The 21,500-nt window shown below is 36.3% G+C and overlaps 1 protein-coding gene across 17 annotated transcripts in view; it reads left to right on the forward strand.

The window, feature by feature from the left end:
• The window catches only part of ANK3 (ankyrin 3), a 641,124-nt gene that overhangs the window by 551,509 nt on the left and 68,115 nt on the right, over positions 1–21,500 (forward strand). For all 17 annotated transcript variants that reach the window (XM_058543390.1, XM_058543388.1, XM_058543400.1 and 14 more), the window contains 3 exons: positions 2,316–2,422; positions 7,662–7,886; positions 10,650–10,804. In XM_058543390.1, coding sequence (XP_058399373.1) covers positions 2,316–2,422; positions 7,662–7,886; positions 10,650–10,804 — 487 coding nt within the window. The remainder of the gene's footprint in view (positions 1–2,315; positions 2,423–7,661; positions 7,887–10,649; positions 10,805–21,500) is intronic.

The raw sequence follows: 21,500 nt of genomic DNA on the forward strand, positions 1-21,500 counted from the left end.
TCATAAGTGTAAAAAGGTCTCGTTTCTCTCTGAATATTAATGAAAAATTCTAAGCTTTCTTCTCCCTGAAAAGCCTGTTTCTTCCAGTTTGCTTTTGTTCTGTTTGCTTGTTTATTTTATCTTCGTATTAGATTCTTTTCTCAGCTGTCTAGTGACACTGGGCTGTCTGCCACTACTAAGCACATTGGAAGCTCTCTGCATGGTGGAGGGCTTACCATCCATGATGTCCACTAAAGTAATAAGCCTGGGACATTTCACTGGGAAATCCCAGAGACTTCCCATTTTCTTCCTGGAGGCTCCGCCTCTGTCCAGTAAGGGAAGGAGGCTGGGAGTCAACATTCTGTATAAACTTTCAATTAATCTCCATGTTCATTATGGCACCTCTAACATCTTCTATATCTGGTCTCTATGCCTCTAGTCTTCTGCCAAGGTTGCTAGTGTAGACATGAGGGGCACTTTTTGGCAACTGATAAATTAGTGAGGAGATTATGGGGATCAGATCACTTTTTAAACAGACTTTCAAACAATCCTTATTTTTCTGTTGATGTCACCTCTTATACTCTTTGCCTGTGTGTGTGTGTGTGTGTGTGTGTGTGTGTGTATTTTTAAATACTAGATTGTCATTTTACTGGGGTCTCAGTAGGAAGCAAATCTTTAGCAGGGCAAAAATTGAGATTGATTTTATTTTTGGTCTGTGGGATATCTTTCATCAGATTTAGAACATTCTTGGCCATTCTCTCTTCAAATATAGCTTCTGCCTTATTCCTGTCTTCTACTTCTGAGAGTCAGTCCAATTACACATACGTTAAAACCTTTCACTGTGTTCCACGTTGCATACTTTTTTCTGTATTTTCTATTTGTTTTTTAAATCTGTCCTTCATTTTGTATATTTTTTTCATTTACACTTCTGGTTTACTAGCCCTGTTTTCTATTGTGTCAAGTCGACAACTGACATTGTATTTAGAACTGTACAAATGTCCATTTGATTCTTTCTTACACATATTCCAGTGCTCTGTTGAATTATCCACCTTCTAATTTCTTTTCTCTATCTTTTCCCCTATTTTCTTAAACATTACTAATCATAGTTATTGTAAAGTTCTTATTAGCGTACTTGAAAATGTAGGGTGAGTCTGGGAGTCTATTTATAGTTTTTTGGGTTTTTATAGTTTTTTTGGGTTTTTATGGTTTTTTTATTTTTCTGGTTTTGTTCATGTTTTCTGGCCACGCTTGGCAATTTTTCATTGCATGCTGGACGTGATGTATAAAAGAGTTGTAAACACAATACACACGATGATATATTCCTCTGTAGAGGATCACCCTCCCTCTGCTAGGCAAATAGAGTGGTGGCTGATTATTTTAATCTAATCCAGATTTGCTGAAATGTGGCTGGTTTGCCCCCCTGGTGAAGCTCAGACTACCTCTGGTTTGTCCCTGGCCCTTCAGGGACCTTATTTGAAATTCTGATGTGATCTTTGAGTCCTCTGCCCTTACAAGTCTACAAGTCCCAAACTCTAAATCTTTTTCTCACGAAACTACCAAAAAGCTCTGTTGTCTCTTTCAGAGCTTTTCTAGTTAGGTTTTTAGCTTCCTGTTCTGCCCAGTGCCAGAATTCAGCAAATGTTCTTAACAGAAATCTGTAGCATGTTTGAGGCCACTCAACTTTCCACCAAAACTCTCTTGGTTTTTCTATTCCCCAGCAGTGGCCCCTGTAGGTACAAAGCCCAAATTCTGTCTGCACTGGTAGTTGACAAATGCCCCCAAGGTTAAAATGACAACGAAGAGTCAGCTCAACTCTTTGAGATCGTCCCCTCTCCAGAGTATACCTCCTCTAGTTCATGCCTCAGCTGTTGCCTGCCGCATTCAGAGATGATCTCCATGTTTATCTGGAGTACGTGGCAGCAGCACTAGGCTCCTGCTAGCTACTCTGCTCCACTTGGAAACAGAAGTCATCAAGATTGAATTTTTTATTTTTATTTTGAGATTTGGGAGAGAATTTTACAGTTGTTAGAGGATTAATTTAGAGATGTGTTGAAGTGCTTAAAATCGTGGTTATAATTGCTTCTGTGATATTCCTTTTGCCATGCCAATTACTCAAGGTGCTTTCTTAAAAGATTGAAATAATACAGCATATCAATAAACTTTATTTTTTAATTCTTGAAACTTCAACGTAGACCTATAGAGGAGTATATAAAAGTTGTTTAGTTTGAATGTGAGACTAATCTGGACTTATAGAGAGATACGGGTATATTTTGTAGGTGCAGAGAAACCAGTGTCTTGTGTTGGTTGTTGATGCAATATATCATTTTATTTTTCAGCATCTAACTTTCACAAGAGAATTTGATTCAGATTCTCTTAGACATTATAGCTGGGCTGCAGACACTTTGGACAATGTCAATCTTGTCTCAAGTCCTGTTCATTCTGGGTAAGTAAACTAAAAGTCAATTTTCTTTATTCTATTAAATTACCATTGCATTTATTATTTGCAGTAATAAATTCATATTGACACTCTTCATATGTATGAAATATTGATCTTCTAAAGGATTTCATTAGTAAGTATATGTGACATATATTTGTAAATCATTAGTAAATATTTTTTCTAAGCAAATTTGTGTATCTGTTTTTATTGATGAAAGCACAGTGTTGGAAAGGAAATTAAATAAAGCATTGGTGCATAAAAATTTCCTGGCTATTCTGGCAGTACTTTTAGGTCTTTAATTTTCCTTTTCAATAAAAAAAATACTTAAATATAGTCATTTCTCTTAATTATACTTTATTCAAATGAAGTTTTTTTCTGAGTTTCTGATTTTTTTGAATAAAAAATTAAATATGTAGGTATTTCTGTTAATTTACCTCACTGTTTGACTGCTTTTGTGCTTTGCTTCGAGGGATAGAAAATTTTCATTCAAACATTTAGTTTTTAAATAAGCAGTAAGCTTTGGTGTTCTTATTTTTTTTCTCATAAGATATAGGCCTTTGAGTTGACAAATGATTTGTTTTGTGTGATTTTCCTTTAAAAAGAAAATATAAATTTGAAACCTCCAGATCAAATTTGGTACCTTCTGCATTCCTGAAAAAATATTATAATTAACTTGTAGTAGATTACCATTAGAAAAAAAGAAAGGAACTAAAAAAAGAAAAGAAATTCACTTTTAAAAAGTGAATGTACCAAGGTATGTACACCAGAAGTGCTATGGTAAAAACCACATCAGACAGGCTTCTCACTGCCGCCTGCCCTGGTCAGCACAGTTTGGGGTGAGCTGCCAAAAGATGACCCGCTTCAATTGCTGACTTCATAATCCATGTATTTTTAGATATTGGATTCTTCACCTGTGGGTAATTAAAACTTGGGATAATTGATGTCCCTAGAAATGGAATAGAAATAATTCATTAAGATGATGAAAAATTCAAGGTATTTTCACCTCTGAAATTGGCATCTAGGCCATAAATTAGTTGTGATCCAGGACAAGGACAGATTAATTTGGAATTAAATAAATTAACAATGATTAACATTTGTGAAGTGCCTTATGTATTACATGAAGTATTTTCCGCTGCTTTTAATTAAAATAAATAGTGATAGCTAACATTTACCTAGTGCTTTTCGTGTACCTGGGTTTGTGCTGAATCTTTTACATGTATTATCTTACTTAATATTTATTTGAACCTTACAATGACACTGTGAGATAGATTTTACTCATTATCCCCATTTTATAGATGAAAAGTCCAATACTCAGAGTAATGCTTCAGGTTACTTCAAGTATTCTTAAAGAATTGTGGCTTGTAACGATACAATTCTGAAAAATAAATCACTGCAGTGTCATTCAAATGGAAATAATTTACATGAAAGTGCTTTATAAACTATAAATTACATGGTGGTCTTTGAGTCATTAACCTTGCATTTCTTTAACTCAACTAAAAAAACCTTTAATTATAGTAATATTAATTTTTTAAACTGCTTAAAATATTTACACAATTATATTAGATATATATGGGTCTAAAATTGCCAAAAAAAAAAAAAAATCACAGTTGAGAAGGAAAATATAAAATCCTTGGGATACATTCAGTGGGCAGACATGTTGAAGAGTTCTTTGAATCAAGCCTATATTGCCACCATGTTTCAAAGGCCTAGAACCAGCACTTGTTCTCTACATAGGAAAGAAAAGTACCAGGGTTTAATTTAGTAAACTGAGAAGTTGAGGGAGCATAGAATAATAAAATCAGAAATGAACTTTCCCATACATTGGAAACAGTGAAGTATTTGAACATGCAAATTATCTCTCCTTCCCCTTGAACTTATTGAAGACAATAGATGTGTGTGTAGGAAAGCAAAAGTAATGGCAGCTAGTGTGGGTTTATTTGAAAAGGAAAATACAGACTTGGTATACACTTGGAAATAGTTCACTAATGCCAGGTCTATGGAGTAGCTTATATAGCCATTTAAGGCAAATATTTTTCCAGGTTGTCCCACAAATGCCAAATGCCTTGGTTTCATTTTCTGATGGTTTTTATTTTTCCTTTGCTTATCATTGACATTTTCTGTTGCTTGCTTCTAATTATCTTACATTAATTTTTCCCATTTGCTTTCTAAATTATTTTGCAGCTATTCTTCTCCACTTCCTCAGTATGATTCAAGGTGATAACTGTGTCCTTTATGTGAACCATCCTTTTTTGTATTTTTAATTTATGTGAGTTTTTCCCACAGTCAGATGTGTCAATGTCTGTAGTGTATCAGCATTTGTCATCCCGCTGTTGCTAAAACTAGAAACATTCATGTGTTGGTTTTAGGATCATTTGTAGAATTCCTGCCGTAGTTTAAATATTAGTAAGATACAAATATGATTAAATGTCACCTTTTAATTTGTTTCTATAAGTTATGTTGCATGACATTTTATTTTGCACAGAATATGTAAGGAATGAGTTTGAAAACAAATCACTGTATTTCATGTTATTGAATAATAGGACCCATATCCTGCTTAACATATATATTTGCATCTCTCCTAAGTCTGTTGACTCTGTTAAATTGAAAACCTTAGAACAATAAATGATCGTTAATGAGCACCAGCTATGCACTGAGTGTTATGTAGAACACAGAGAAAGAGCTTCTTCCAATTTGTCATTAAAATCATCTAAGCCATGTTTTTTCCATTTGGTTCTGCTATTCTTTGTAGCTGAGATATTTTTCTATTGACACTGATAACCTTCGTATACTACCTTTGGGCTGCTCAGCTACAAGTTTTATATATATATATATAAATATATAAATATTTTAGGATTAGTAACCAAGTCTGACCTAAGCGTTTCTGAGCACGCTTAACAAACAGTTTTGTTCATTGGTTTATTCAGTAAACATTTATTGTGTGCGGGAACTGTGCTCAGCCCTGCAGGTCAAGCGATGAACAAGACAGACCTGATCTGAGTTACTGTCTATATTATTGAGACTCAGCTGTTTGTTGCCAAGGCAAATAATGCCTTCTCACTGTAAACACTCCAGTGTTTATTTGTACTAATACAACTGAATTTTCAAAACTAGAGTTTATCTTGAATCATTTTTAATCTGTTCTGTTACTATTATTTCCAATCATGAGTTGATTTTAAATACTAAATGCTGGGAATGATCAGATTTTGTCTTAGGCTTCTTTATAATATTGCCATGTTGCCTTCACTACTGAGTAAAAGTAGTTGTTAAACATGTGTATGTCTGAGAAAATGTTGCCCCCACAGAGCAGTTTCAAGTGAGTGCTGTATCATCAGCACTGGAGACAATTCCTGTGGACACTTGTACAAGTGAACCAGTATCTTTGTCTGCCTAGGGAGGAGTGTTTTTTCTTGTTTTCTTTTTGCTTTTGTTTTTGAGGGGGTCAGTCTTCCCCTCTTACTTGGAATCGTAGTGGTCCCATAGTCTCTCAAAGTAGGTAGAATGTTAGCAAAAACAAATTAGTCCAGAGGAAAATGGCTAAATCCAAAATGAGCAAAAGCGTGTGAAGTTGATTCCATCTCACTGATGACCAGAGTTGGTTCTGAAAATCTGATTGGCTGAAAAACGATCCCCATGCCATTGCCTCTCTCTGTGGGGATGGCAGGTCAGTTTGCTTTGTTGAAGAGGTTCCTCTTCCAAGGTCAAGAGGCATCGTTCTTTAGGAGAGGGTCCCCGGCTTGGACCTCCATGCAAAGTCCTAAAATCTATTTGCAGGATGTTAGAAGTGTTTTTAGATGAATAAGTAGTAGATGATTTTGATGGATGGGATTATTTCCACCCTAAAATACTGTAGGTATTCAAACAATTTTCTTTCTTTCTTTCTTTCTTTTTTTTTTGTGAGGAAGATCAGCCCTGAGCTAACATCCAGGCCAATCCTCCTCTTTTTGCTGAGGAAGACCGGCCCTGAGCTAACACCTATTGCCAATCTTCCTCCTTTTTTTCCCTTTTTCTCCTCAAAGCCCCAGTAGATAGTTGTACGTCATAGTTGCTCATCCTTCTAGTTGCTGTATGTGGGACGTGGTCTCAGCATGGCCAGAGAAGCGGTGCGTCGGAGCGCGCCCAGGATCCGAACCCGGGCCACCAGTAGCGGAACGCGTGCACTTAACCACTAAGCCACGGGGCTGGCCCCCCAAACAATTTTCTAATCATCAACATTTTGTGCTGTTCAGTACACGTGAAAATTAGAATGCGAAGATAACGTGTTTCTGTTGCCAGCTGACTTGCACTCTTCCACACGTCGGGCTCATTGGTTTCTGTTCACCAGCGTGCTTTATGACATCATGACAATGGTGGGAGAACTTGTGGAGGACTTTTTTTCCATGAGCACATGACAAGAACCAAGAATTCCAATAGGCTATTATCCAGATATGACACAATTAATTTCTTCCCATTTTCATATCTACATGCAGACAAATGTTTTTTCCTCACTAGCTTTAATATAAAGGCCAATGAGAGAATTCTATAATTTAGAGACACTTTCTAAAAAGTCTGTTATCATTTTTGTATTGCTGTACAGATACTCAAATGTAGGTTATTTTAAGCAGTTTTAAAGCCAAATTTATACTGAAAAGATTAAATCCCTTTCCATCAAAATTGCCTTAGCAAAACTAGTCTTCTTCTGCTTTTATTCTTATATTCTGCTTTATGATAATAAAAATTAGTGTTGGTATGATTAAATACACATTCATTTTATGAGTTGTACATGTGCAGACATACAGTGGAGTTGCATCTTACTTGTCAGGGGAGAGAGCTTCCATAGTCAGCATTTGGCTAAAACCATTTATATTTAAAATGACCCTTGAATATAGCTCAAACTACCCACAGAAACCACGTACCAGTGGTTTCGCTTTTTGTTTTTAAAAGTATGACAGTCCTTTAATAGCCAACTTTTATTCCAACTTTGAATCATTCACTATTCCTTCAATTTGAGCATCTGGCATAGTGGTTGGCTTCCGTTAGGAGGCCATGTTGCACAAAAAATAAGTTGTCATGTTTCACTTTTGGCCCAGTTCACAAGTTGAATGCATGTTTGATGTGATTCCACCGTATTGACTTCCAATTTATTTGTGAAGAGAGGAAATGATAGCTACATTGTCTATCGCTTGAAACTTGAACATTTAATTTCGAAACCTCCTGTGAAGATGGTTTATTTCTGTCCTTGATTTGGCCTTTGACCTTCTCCCTGCAGGTTTCTGGTTAGCTTTATGGTGGATGCCAGAGGTGGCTCCATGAGAGGAAGCCGTCACCACGGGATGAGAATCATCATTCCTCCACGCAAGTGTACGGCCCCCACCCGAATCACCTGCCGTTTGGTAAAGAGACATAAACTGGCCAACCCACCCCCCATGGTGGAAGGAGAGGGATTAGCCAGTAGGCTGGTAGAAATGGGTCCTGCAGGGGCACAATTTTTAGGGTAAGTTATTTTGTCAGTTTTAATCTTGGCCCTCATACCGCGTCTTTGATTTTCTTTACCCTTGTTAACTCAAGTAGTTAACTATTAAAATTACTTAGTTGAATCATTTTGATTGAGTACACTTTTCATACAGTGTCAAAGGTCACAAAGCTGTGTAACTCTATGAAAAGCTAATAGGCTGATGATACTTCCTTAACTCAGTTTGCTGGTCAAAGCTTTTACTAACCAGGAAGCATGTTCTCTGCTCAGTGAGTGCACGGAACCCCAGCGGCCCCTGTGGAAGTCAAGACACCATTCTTAGGAAAAAATATAGATGCTGGAATTATATCACCACATTGAATAAATGGCTACTTTGGGTACATGTCTTTTTAAAGATAATTTTTAAGGAAACAGTCCATTGTGAGATGGTATTTTACAAAAAAAGGAAAAATATATTTAATTTGTTTCTGAGGTGGCACTTGGGTGCAAATCAGGCAGGCTCTGTCGTGACTGACAGTTTATTCACAATCTCCCCTTCTTGTTTCTCTTCCTGCTGCATGGATGTTATTCAGTAAACTGCATCTTCCTACCAATCCTCCCCCTGTAAATGAGGGTGAGAGCTTGGTTAGCCGAATCCTGCAGCTTGGGCCTCAAGGAACAAAATTTATTGGGTAGGATCTTTATAGACAAGATACAGAATGTCTACAGTTCTTTTTCCATTTCCAATTTTTTTCTGTCACACCATGGTCTTATTCTTGTCTTAATTTTATTTTAATTTTTTCAGTTTTTAATGCTTTCAGTTGATGTGTGTCACTGAAAGAAGAAAAAAATCATAGTGGCTTGACTTAATGTAGCACCGCTACGTATCTTGTGCTTTTCAAGCATGTGGAATTCACTGCAAGCGTTATGCTTTCATAAATTTGTGCTTTTGTAAACCTTTCTTTAATTTGAAATGTTTCGACTGAATATGATAGTTTTTAAGACAGACTGACAATCCAATTTCAACCCAGTATAAGAAAAGGTAATTTGCAGGCTTTGAATCAACATTTGCTATAAATGATATATTTGTGTGTGTGTATATATATATATGTGTGTGTATATATATATATATGTGTGTGGAGTTACTTTTTTTTTTAAAAAGTACTTAAGTAATCTTTATGGGCTTTGAGAAGGAAAAGTCATCAGTAAGTAAATTGATTTTGAAAAATGTTGGGAATACAAGATATTTAAAGAAAACCAAAGAGGCAGCAGATAGAATATTCTACTAAAGTTAAATTGTTTTGTTTTGTTTAAGCTGAAATGTGTTCTATTTGTTGTTCGTTTGCTTGTCTGTTTGGTTGGTATATTTGCCATGGCAGTCTGCATGAACCTGTTATGAAGTTATGCTTGGCTTTCACCTTGGTCAAAGACTCTTGTTCATACCTTCTCTCCAGTATCATTGAATGTCATACACAAAGCCACATTCCTTAAATATTTACAGAGACAGTATCTGATCCATTAACCTGCAAAGATTGTATCTAGTTCTCAAAAAAAAGAAAATGTTTAATCATCAGGTGTGGTTAAAAACTATGGTAAATATCTTAATAACGAATCTATTAACACTGTTAGGAATAGTTAATTTGTTTCTACCTATCAAAAACTAAAGGAATTATAAAAAATGTTTAAATCCTTAATTTGAATTAATTATAATTATTTTGCCAAAAGTAAAATTATATTTATCATCTCATTTTAAGTGAATATTTTTGTAATAAATCAAATATTCACATTTTTATTTATGTTATTTGATCATTACAACTATTATCCCTCTTTATGATCCTACCTATTTAAGATTTTATCTTATGTTATCACATGTACATAAACATATAGGTTAAGGGGTGAGGTTACATACAACCTCTGTAGGAGAATAATGATACTGTCTACTTCAATGTCATAAAATAAAGCTGCACAATCCAACTACATAAACTGTGTGTGATTGTGGTCTGCTTACTTTCATTCATCTTTTTGAGTATTTATCCTATTTTAAAATTTAACGAAATTATTCCCATGGCTTGATTGGCTGTCTTCAATTTGCAGCCAGTCTCTCACATTCTTTTGCAAAAGGACACTGTCAAAAATTAATATATCATTATATGACAATTTCGAACCAACAAGTGCTTTTTCAGAAAGTTTAAATATTCCTATGCAGGCTATACTAGAGCTAGGAAATTAAGCTGCCCACTACCATTTCACAAATTGAAAATCAGAGAAACTGTCTTAACTATACAGGCCATGAAAATCATGGAAACTGTTGGATGGAATGGATTTTTATATTGCTTGTTTTCTTGCTAAGGGGAAAAAAATCAGTAATCTTTCAAAATAGGAAATTTACAGAATTTCTTTTATAAGGAAATGACTGTGTCCTTTTAAATCATTAGCATTTTGTATAATATAATATACCTATTGTGTTTTTAAAAATGGACCAACTTTCTCTCTTATGGTCTATTTTAATAACTTCTAATTCCTTAATTCAAAATTCTTGTTTATATGTGCTGAATATTTCCCCCCATTAAATCCAATGCCTAACATACGATAGGCCCTCAAGAATTGTTTGTGAGTGAATGAATGATAGCATGTTTTCAGGCTTCTAATATATTATTTAATTAGCAAATGATTCTGCAGCTTTGAAATCATTCCCAACCTTAGTGGCACCTCTGATTTTCAAATGAATACTGTTAATGAAACATTTTTTAAAGTATCATACTATAAATAATTTGATACCAAAATAATGTGGATTTTTTTTTCCAGCCCTGTCATAGTGGAAATCCCTCACTTTGGGTCTATGAGAGGAAAAGAGAGAGAACTCATTGTTCTTCGAAGTGAAAATGGTGAAACATGGAAGGAGCATCAATTTGACAGTAAAAATGAAGATTTAACTGAATTACTTAATGGCATGGATGAAGGTAATTACGACAGCTCCTTGTTTCTGTAAATGCCTGCAGGCAGAAATCAAAGGAATGACTAAAGGAAGCAGTACTTGGATTTCACACGTTTGTATTTTAAGCTGGGCATCAGGTTCCTCAGCCTTTATTGCTGTTTTCTGTATCTAAGGCATGAAGTTCCATGTAATCTAACAAACTTTTTTCCTCACAATACTAATTACAAATATTCTGGTGATTCTTTTAGTCTTTAATCCAATATATCAATCTTTCCAAAACCCAAGAAAGTTTTCTAAGTCAATAATGTGTAAGGAGGGGGTGAAATAATAATGGAAGGTATGCAAAGCATGCAGAGCATTTTTAAGAAAATATATTCACATTTTATTTTTGGAATTATTATTTCTGGACCTTTGCTTTTATCTCAGTTTTCTCCCTGATTATTTCATTATTCTTCAAGAATTTTTATGTTCTCTTGGGCTATCAGTTTTTTAAAAATATAAGTTTCAGGCTAATTATTAGAGTCTGTGGTGCTTCGTGTCTTATTCTTTGATCTAGCTGAGCATGTCACTTTCTCATCCATACCTTCTTCAGGCTTTCTGACCCTAGAGTCATAGCAGTTTTTCTTAGTAGATATTAGGAATAGATTTGTTTTGAGAATAGGTATTTGATGTGGAGTTTTCCTTAAAAAAGAGTAAAAATCAATCAGAGACCAAGCTTACCACAAAATACAGCCAATCTTTACTTTATACTGGCTTCTAATCACTACAAATTCAGCAATTGTTTTAAATAACAGCTTTATTGGAGATGAAATTCACATACCATAAAATTCACTCTCTCAGCATTTAATTCACTGGTTTTTGGAATGCATCCAGCATAGTCCTCCTGGTTTCCAAGTATGGGCAAAGAAGCTAGACAGACTTGAGGGTTTTGAGGGATAACCATGGGCAAGTTCTTTGATCCCTGTGAGCCTCTCTTACTTCTGTAAAATGGAGATTACCTTCCTTACTTCATAGGATTGTTGTTGAGAAAAAATAATGTGAAGCATTTATGAAATACAGCCCTTGTCACATAGTAAGCCCTTCATAAATATCAGCTATTGTCACTATTATATTTATTCTATTAAAAAAATTGTTGGGGCCTTCACGGTGGCGCAGCTGTGAAGTTCGTGCGCTCCGCTTCGTCAGCCTGGGGTTCGCAGGTTCAGACCCTGAGTACAACCTACACACCACTACTTGTCAAGCCATGCTGTGGCATAAAGTAGAGGAAGATGGGCACGGATGTTAGCCCAGGGCCAATTTTCCTAAAAAAACATATTGTCAAGCCGAAGGTCTTGTATAAGACATAGTTAATCACAGCCAACCAAAAATTTAAAGATGTCTTTACGGCAAGGTAGGAGGAAACTAATAATGGCTGAGTGTCTGACATTCATGAGGCACTGATAATTGCCTGTATATATGAAAATTTTAAATGAAAGCATAGTACTGCAAAGTAGGTAGTTTTAATCTCACTTTAAAGATGAGGAAACTGAGGTTCAGACAAGTCAAGTAACTTTTATCTAAGGTTACCCCAACTAAGTATAGCTCCAGGGTTGAAATCGAGTTCTACTTGTTTTCAAAGCCTTTTAACTACATCCCACTTATTTTAGAAATGGGTGTCCTAGGCAGAAGAAAATAAACCTAAAGAGGAAAATTCCTACAAAGCTCTAGATTTAAAGGTCCAGAAAATTGGTCATTTTAAATGTTAGACATTTAATGAGTATACATTTAATGAGGTAAATGTTTATACCTGATACTGATATTTATATCACATGCCATCTAAAACTTCAAATGATTTCTGATGGATAGGAACATGCAATGGTAATTAAAAGTTCTAATTTTTGTTAACTTATTTTAAAGCATGAAATACAGTCATTCTCTTATAAGGAAATTTATAAGAAAACACTATCAAAAGTTTTAAAAATAAATCCTAGGAGAATGAATTGGATTTGCATTTTGAAAACAGTAAAAGAATACAGATGATTTAGGATAAAAAATGGAGAGAATAAGAGAAATGGGTTTTCCATAGAGGATAGTTTTTTTGTTGTTTTAGGGACAATAAAGTATAAAAATATTTTCATGTATCCAGTATTTCTTTGTTTTTTTTGTGTGTGTGTGAGGAAGATTTGGCCCTAAGCTAACATCTGTTGCAAATCTTCCTTTTTTTTGCTGGAGGAAGATTGTCCCTGAGCTAACATCTGTGCCAATCTTGCTCTATTTTGTACGTGGGACACCACCACGGCATGGCTTGACGAGCAGTGTGTAGGTCTGCACGCAGGATCCAAACCTGCAAACCCTGGGCTGCCAAAGCAGAGCACGTGAACTTAACCACTATGCCATTGGGCCAGCCCTTTGAGTATTTCTTAAATGCTAACATAGATTACTAATTTTTAAAATGTAGGATCTACTGCAGAAGGATTTTATTTTTTTTAAATGGATAGCTACCTTGATACTATAAGCTTCTGAGGGCAGGCACGTGTCTTAATCTCCTCTGAATCACCTGTATCGGGCACAGTGCTGATTTAGGCACTCATCCTATCCTGGTGAGTGGGCAGAATGAGGAACCTCATTATAATATGTAGGTGTCTGGAGGAAGGTTCTCAGTAGTCTATTTCCTCTACCCCAAACTTCATTAATGTTAACCTCCAGGAGAAAAAAATTAAAGAGGAGCATTTAGAAAGTAACTATTCTAGGATGAATATTGAATATTCTAAGACAGTGCTGTCCAATAAAACTTTCTATGATGATGGAAATATTCTATACCTGTGCTGTCCCATAGTAATCACTAGTCACATGTGACTCTTGAGTACTTGGAATGTGACGAGTGCAACTGAGGAAGGTAATTTTTAATTTTGTTTAATTTTAATTAATTTCAGATAGTCACATGTGGCCAGTGACTACCTCATTGGACACTGCAGTTCTAGCAAAAACGCTGAATATTCTAATAATATATTCTCCTTTGTTTTTGAGTATACAGTATGTCCTCTGAGGCCAAGTTGAACTTTAAAAATATTTTTTAAGGTTTATCTGTGGAATGGACTTCCATGATTTCATGCTGACATGTCTTCATTTTGTTTCTAGTAAACCAATTTTCAAATAGGAATTAGTCATGTCTTTGCTTAGACAGATGATGCCCCAAACATTACCATTGTAAGGGCGTCTGTCAGATATTTTAAAGAAACTATGGGGCCGGCCCCGTGGCTTAGTGGTTAAGTGTGAGCGCTCCGCTACTGGCGGCCTGGGTTCGGATCCCAGGCGCACACCGAGGCACCGCTTCTCCGGCCATGCTGAGGCCGCGTCCCACATGTAGCAACTAGAAGGATGTGCAACTATGACATACAGCTATCTACTGGGGCTTTGGGGAAAAAGAAAAAAAGGAGGAGGATTGGCAATAGATGTTAGCTCAGAGCCGGTCTTCCTCAGCAAAAAGAGGAGGATTAGCATGGATGTTAGCTCAGGGCTGATCTTCCTCACAAAAAAAAAAATTAAAAAAAAAAAAAGAAACGATGATATAGCCCTCTGTCCTGGATTCTGTGTGTTATCTTGGAAATAGTAGATAGAGTTTCTTTGCTACATTTTTAAAAACCAGATAAAATGTACCAGATTTGGTTCTATTTTAGACAGTTAAAAAGAAATGTGTAAATACTTCCAGATTTGAAGAATCAAGCACTGGAGGCCACTGCAGCAAACATGAGGACTAAAATTTCAAGGCACAGTGGTTTTCTTCATGTATTAAATTTAAAAATAATAATAATGAAGGAACCACTGTGCACACTTTTTTTAACTGAAGCTCAATTAATCAGATTTCATACCAAGCTCAAGCTCTACTCGCCACCACTCTTCTCCTGTTCCCAAAGACACTTGATTCTTATTGGAACATCCCCCCTCCAGAAACAGACAGGCAAAAGTAAAAACCAATCTACCTCTAAAAAAACCAACCCTTCTTTTTCCTTCAAGGTCCAACTTGTCCAAGTTCTCGTGGGGAGAGAAGTGTAAGCACAGTTTCGGAGGTTTCATGTTGTGTTCTACCCTCTCCACTTGGTTCCTCTCTGCCGTTTTTTGTTCCTGGATAGTTGTTAATTAACAAGATTATATAGTACATAAAATAAACTAGTGTCCAGATCACTCAAGACTTCCTTAAAGAAGAGAAATAAATCATTCTACTGTTATTTTATTTAACCTATTAATCTCCCTAGTTCATGGCAATTAAGCCTTATCTGTCATCTATGGCAAATGACCTTTGATAATATTAGTGTTATTATAAATGTCTCCTTTTTAACCCTCTTTTCCATAAATGAATTCTATGTGCTACTTTATACTAATTTATGTGCTACTTTTATAACCAGTCCTGTTGTAGTCTCGTCTCTGAAAATCTTAAAACCCAAGTATTTAAAAATCATCTTAGCCAATATTTTAATCACTCATTTTCACTAAACAAAAAAAAAGATTAGATTATGATTCGATAGTATTTTAAAACTTGCAAAGTCTTTCCATGTGCACAATCAAATTTAGTGGTTAGAATAACTCCAGGGAAAGACAAGTTCAAGAAGGAGGGTAGCTTGCCCAGTGTAATGTGGTGGCTGGGATCATGAACTATGGACATCACATAGACCAGAATTCACATCCTGGCTCCACCATTTACTAGCTGTATGACCCTACTCAAGCACTCAATCTTTCTGAACTTTAGTTTAAATCTATAAAGTGAGGATATCTCATAGGGAACTAACAGGGAACAGATGAGCTAATATATGTAAAGTTCTTAGCATGATGTTTTGATACAGGAGAACCACTCAATCAGTGTTAGTCACAGTCACAGCTGCCATGTACAGTTGTGCAGGAGAGCAAGTAGGGGCTGAAATCTTGCCTCTTCTACTTGCCAAGCCATCTGCTCTGACACTGGCCTGCAGGACAAAGGGGCACTCCTATCTAATTTTCTCAAAGCTACTGTCTAATTACTAAGCCATATATTGGCAGGGCTGTGCGCACCCCAAGTGGGCACCCTTTTCCAAATCACGCAGAGACACCACTAGGGCTACTGGAAGCCCTGGTCACAGTTGATAATGGTGACACTCACCCCATCACCACCACCCAATCAGGAAATAGTAAATGGATAGATCTAGACTTCCAAAATCTGGACTTCTGACTCCAAATCTAGTTGTTTGTCTACAATACTCCTTTGCCTCTGTCTGTTCTCAAATGAACGATGCCTATGACAGTGCTTTGTGTGGAGTCAAAATGTTACATAAACATAACAGCTGTGATTTAAATTTTCTGTAACTAATCAAGGTACCCTCTTACTTCTTGTATGACTCAAAAGGATATGGTATGTGTTCAGGAAAAACTGTCGTTGTAAAACAAGGTGGAGTTAAGAGTTATTTTTGTCACTGGCAAGCCCAGAGACAAAAGTATCAATGGTTATGCTAATGAAGCAGTTGTGTTAGCAAAGCTCTATTGAAGTAAGAGTCTAGAGCGACACAGAGGATAGTTGGTCTGGGTGTGACAAACATGCTGTTACCATTAAGGTATCATGTGGCAGGAGCAACTTTTCTCTTTGGCAGCAGACGTAGATCTCGTTCTGGCACTTGTCAATTCGTGTTTTCTCACCGCAGAGAAAAAGATATGGCAAAACAGAAAAGAATCATTCTGCTCCTTCCAAAAACATCATCTTTAAAGTGCACCAAATTGAATCCATTTTGTAAGTTTAATTAAAACTTTACTTTAATTAAACTCACAAAGTTCAATTAAACATGTTTAAAATTGTGGCTCTAAAGTCAGACCCAAGGGGTGTTTTGTAGTTTGCGTTTATGCGGGACCTGGGAGTATTTATCAGTAGAAGAATCCTTCCGCCTTCGAGGTCTTAAGTTAAAAATTGAAGAGCTTAAGAAATGCTGTGGTCCTGCACTGTCCAATACAGTAGCCACTAGCTACATGTGGCTATAGAGCACCTGAAATGAGGCTGGTGAAAATTGAGAAGCGCTGCAAATGTAAAATACACCAGATATATGAAGATTTAGTACTCCCAAATATATATATCATTAATTATTTTTACATTGGTTACATGTTGAAATGGTAATATTTTGGATATACTGGGCTAAATAAAACATCGTTAAAATTAATTTTAGGGGCTGGCCCCATGGCCTAGTGGTTAAGTTTGGCGCGCTGCACTTCAGTGGCCTGGATTGGTGGCCATGCTGTGGCAGCGACCCACATACAAAATAGAGGAAGATTGGCACAGATGTTACCTCAGGGCCAATCTTCCTCAGAAAAAAAAATTTTTAAATTTTAATTTCACTTGTTCCTTTTTATATTGTAGTGTGGCTATAAGAAAATCTAAAATTACAGATGTGGCTTACATTATATTTCTTTTAGATAGCACTGCTCTAGACAGTGTATAGACTTTGTTTTATACATCTATTAGGTTTTAAAATCAAAATCATTGCTACTTGAATATCACAAGAATGCTTTGAGGATATATGAATTATGCTATTATTTTAAAATCCCAATCACTGTGTTAGAACAGAATATTGCTTCAGTTCTCTAAACAGTGTTATAATGCTAGCAAAATATTTTCTTACTTGTCCTTGCTTAACTTGCAGATGCGAACAAATGAGATTTTAAGATAATACAAGTTAGATTAGATAACTATACTATTTTATTAGTAATCTGAAGCAGCAAAGGAAAAGTGATACTTACAATGTTAGGTAACAGAAAATAAATTTTCCATAATTTATTATCTAACTATATCAACAATATTTTAGAAACAGACTTCTCAGTTAAAAATTGCTACTTTGGTTCGTTTCAGTTGAACTGACTTGTTTTTAATTTATCAGCCATGTGACAAAGAGTAATCTTAAAGTGTCAAGTGAGCTTGTAGAAGCAGTTGAGCACTGACAAGTGAAATACGGAGCTTTATGTTGTACATAGCACCATCTGTTGGAGAAATCTATTAACAATTTTGAAAAATTCTGGAGGAAAAAGTAAAACTTGAACTTAACCAAATCAGGAATGTGATACAAAAAAAAAAAAAAAAAGCATACCGAAAACTATTAATTAAACTATAACAAAATACTAACTTGCTTTCAGTCCATTGCCATAAAACTGTCGTTTTAAATCAATTGAACGATGCCCACCACATTGCAAAGGAAAGGAAACTGTACCGGAACAGTTCCCCCACACCTCCTAGTCAGGAAATGAAATCAGGACCAAAGCAAAGGAACATTAATTAATAATGCCAAGTTGTAAATGTGTCTGTGTATATGGACTTGCCAGCAATTACATGTCTTTATGAAATATTACTGAGTCAAAATAATGACACCAGACACCGTGCCCCACATGTCAGAGTGGGGCTCTTCGCCCTCTGAGGACAGTAATGTGGGTCTGAGAGATTGGGTAGGAGCCTCCGGTTCCTTTAGTATGGATGTGAATAGAGGCCAGTGTGCCAGACACAGCAGGTCTGGGCCCCTCATAGTTCAGTGCACTTCCGTATCTGCTGCACATGCTGGGTTACTGATTTATGGGGTTTAGCTTTAAGACATTATATATTATCCTGATTTTGAAGATAGGACTACATTAATTGTTTTTTGCTTGGATGTAGTAGTAATGGTTTAAACACAGGGTTGAAGAAAGTGGCAGAATGGGGCTAATTGCCCAAAAGCCATGCCTTTTTTTCTTGTTGTTGTTTATTGCAGTAACGTTGGTTTATAACATTGTATAAATTTCAGGTGTACATCATTATACTTCTATTTCTGCATAGATTACATCATGTTCACCACCCAAATACTAATTACAACCCATCACCACACACATGTGCCAAATTATCCCTTTCGCCCTCCTCCCTCCCCCCTTCCCCTCTGGTAACCACCAATCCAATCTCTGTCTCTATGTGTTTGTTTATTGTTGTTATTATCTACTATTTAATGAAGGAAATCATACGGTATTTGACCTTCTCCCTCTGACTTATTTCACTTTGCATAATACCCTCAATGTCCATCCATGTTGTCACAAATGGCTGGATTTCATCGTTTCTTATGGCTGAGTAGTAGTCCATTGTGTATATATACCACAGCTTCTTTATCCATTCGTCCCTTGATGGGCACTTAGGTTGCTTCCAAGTCTTGGCTATTGTGAATAACGCTGCAATGAACACAGGGGTGCATGTATCTTTACGCATTGGTGTTTTCAAGTTCTTTGGATAAATACCCAGCAGTGGAATAGCTGGATCATAAGGTAGGTCTATCCTTGATTTTTTGAGGAATCTCCATACTGTTTTCCATAGTGGCTGCACCAGTTTGCACTCCCACCAGCAGTGTGTGAGAGTTCCCTTCTCTCCACATTCTCTCCAACACATGTTGTTTCCTGTCTTGTTAATTATAGCCATTCTGACGGGCGTGAGGTGATATCTCACTGTAGTTTTGATTTGCATTTCCCTGATAGTTAATGCCTTTTTATTTGCACAAGGGGAAAAGTAAGCAAATGTGGAAAAACATGTTTCTGAAAAAAACATGGAGAAGCAGATCCTTCTGCAATCATGGAGGAGAGCCTTAGGATGATTATTCCAACATGGCCAAACATCCCCTCCCTCACTCTCTCCTTCCAGGAAGCCTTCCCTAAACTCCAGACTAAGTTGGAGCCACCTGGTAAATACGTCCACAACACCTGGCTTGCCTTCTTCCATAACAAGCAACTTTGACCTTTGCTTCTTCCTTGGTGGACTATAAAGTCCACGAGGCAGGGACTGGCTCTGCCTTGCTGACAGCCATTATGCCCAGCACATATAACAGCTCTTGGCACAGTGTTGTCACCTCATCGTAATTTGTTGAATGAGTGGAGAAATGAATGATTTTTAGCCAAGCATATGCCCCCACTTTGGTGATACATTTCCTCAATAATTCAGTGACCCATACCCAAGAGAGAAAGCAGCTTTCTCAAGGGATGCCACAACCAAATCATGGTGCGGGGGTTGGGGGAGGGATAGAAAGGGCACATAATGATTAGAAATTAGTTTGCAAAAAATAACTTTGATATATGATTGTCAGAAATTATATGGGTTGCTAAGACTGGTGGGAAAAACAAAGGAATATCCTTGTTTCCAGACATTCTGCATCATTAGCACTCAATGCATTGTGCAAATTTGAATAATAAGGAAAGTCCCTACCTTGGGTAGTCAAAGATGTAAAATAATGCTGATCCAGACAGACATAAAGCAGATACCAGAACTGGATAAGAGTGTGGGTTAAATTACTAAAACTGTAGAGGCACATGGGACCTCTCTGTACTGTCTTTTCAACTTTCCATGAATATAATTCTTTCAAAATAGAAGTTGAAAAACATTGAAGTTTCCTATTATGTTTATGTTGAAGAAGAAGGGTTATATCATTTGAGGGTTTCTTTTCCTATAACATCTTGGATGGGCTTGTTAAAAAAGTTGCATATTCAGATGGAGCTGAACTTTAATTCCAAAGAGATGAATGTCTATAATTTTCTGAAATATTTCAGTGAGTACATTACAATTCTTCCCACATATTCTACAATCAGAGTTGAATATTATGGACTTATTTCCTTCATTTTTTATTTCCTTCATTTCCCCCAATTTATCTGATATTTAATTTCTGTAATTGGTGAAATTTTGTTTTAAAAAACAGAATGAAATTTAAATGACAGCAATTCAGATTTATACACTGTAGAGATACAAAAGAGAGAGAGTGTGATGTTTAAAAAAAATCCAGTCTTAGATCTACCACACACTGGCTCTCTGGCTCTCCTCTATTCCAAAACTGTGTGACCCTGGAGAGAATATGTAACCTAAGTTATTACGTGAACACAACTGTGCTGGTGGTTTTCTACCATTTATTTGTGACATCCAACCCAGAGGAAACTTTTCTTATCCTGATCTTACAGATGAGAAGCATAGGGCTCAGAGTTCAGGAACTTGTCCAAGGGCCAAGCTCACTGGTTGAAGAGCTGGATTTGAACCCAAGGCACCTATCTCCAATGACTTTCCACAGACCCATACTAGCTAGCTTTTTGAATTCTAACATTCTAAGACTCCATTTTTTCCCACGATTCAATATCGAATACTCCATTCTTGGAGGAGCAAGCTGAACATAACATTCACCTGACCAGAAATTAAACCTTAGATATAGAAATCTTCCTTTGTGAAACCTTGAGGTTGTATTCCTTCTATAGACATTCACACTCAAACCTGACCAGGTCACAAACAGCCTTCAGAAAACAAATTTGATATAGGAACGACAGTCATGGCCCCATCTGACCAAGGTATCAAGACATTTAATCATGTGCATGTAAGAGAGGCAAGACTAATCAGGATGATCATTTGAAAGCTTTAAGAGTAACTCATTTAGTGGGAACATGATTTTAATCCTGTTATTTATGCTTCATTGTATTATGACCTTCATAACCATTTGTATTTGCAAAGCATTTTATGATCCTTATTGCTCTGTTGCAAAATCTCAGTTGCAGAGAATGGTGTCCCACCTTTTACAAATAAAGCAACTAAATAAGTTACAAGGTACTTAAGACATTTATCCTTAATCAGTGAGGCAAGAAAGCTGTAGAACATTAGTTTCCATTTCTTGCTCAGCAGAAAGTGCCCAGTAATCAGGGCTTTCAGCTTATAGAGTGGGCCAGTAAGAAGTCATGTCACCTTTTGGACCAGGGAATTTGCA

The sequence above is a fragment of the Diceros bicornis genome, chromosome 6 (assembly GCF_020826845.1).
Source record: "Diceros bicornis minor isolate mBicDic1 chromosome 6, mDicBic1.mat.cur, whole genome shotgun sequence".
Taxonomy (NCBI): Eukaryota; Metazoa; Chordata; class Mammalia; order Perissodactyla; family Rhinocerotidae; genus Diceros; species Diceros bicornis.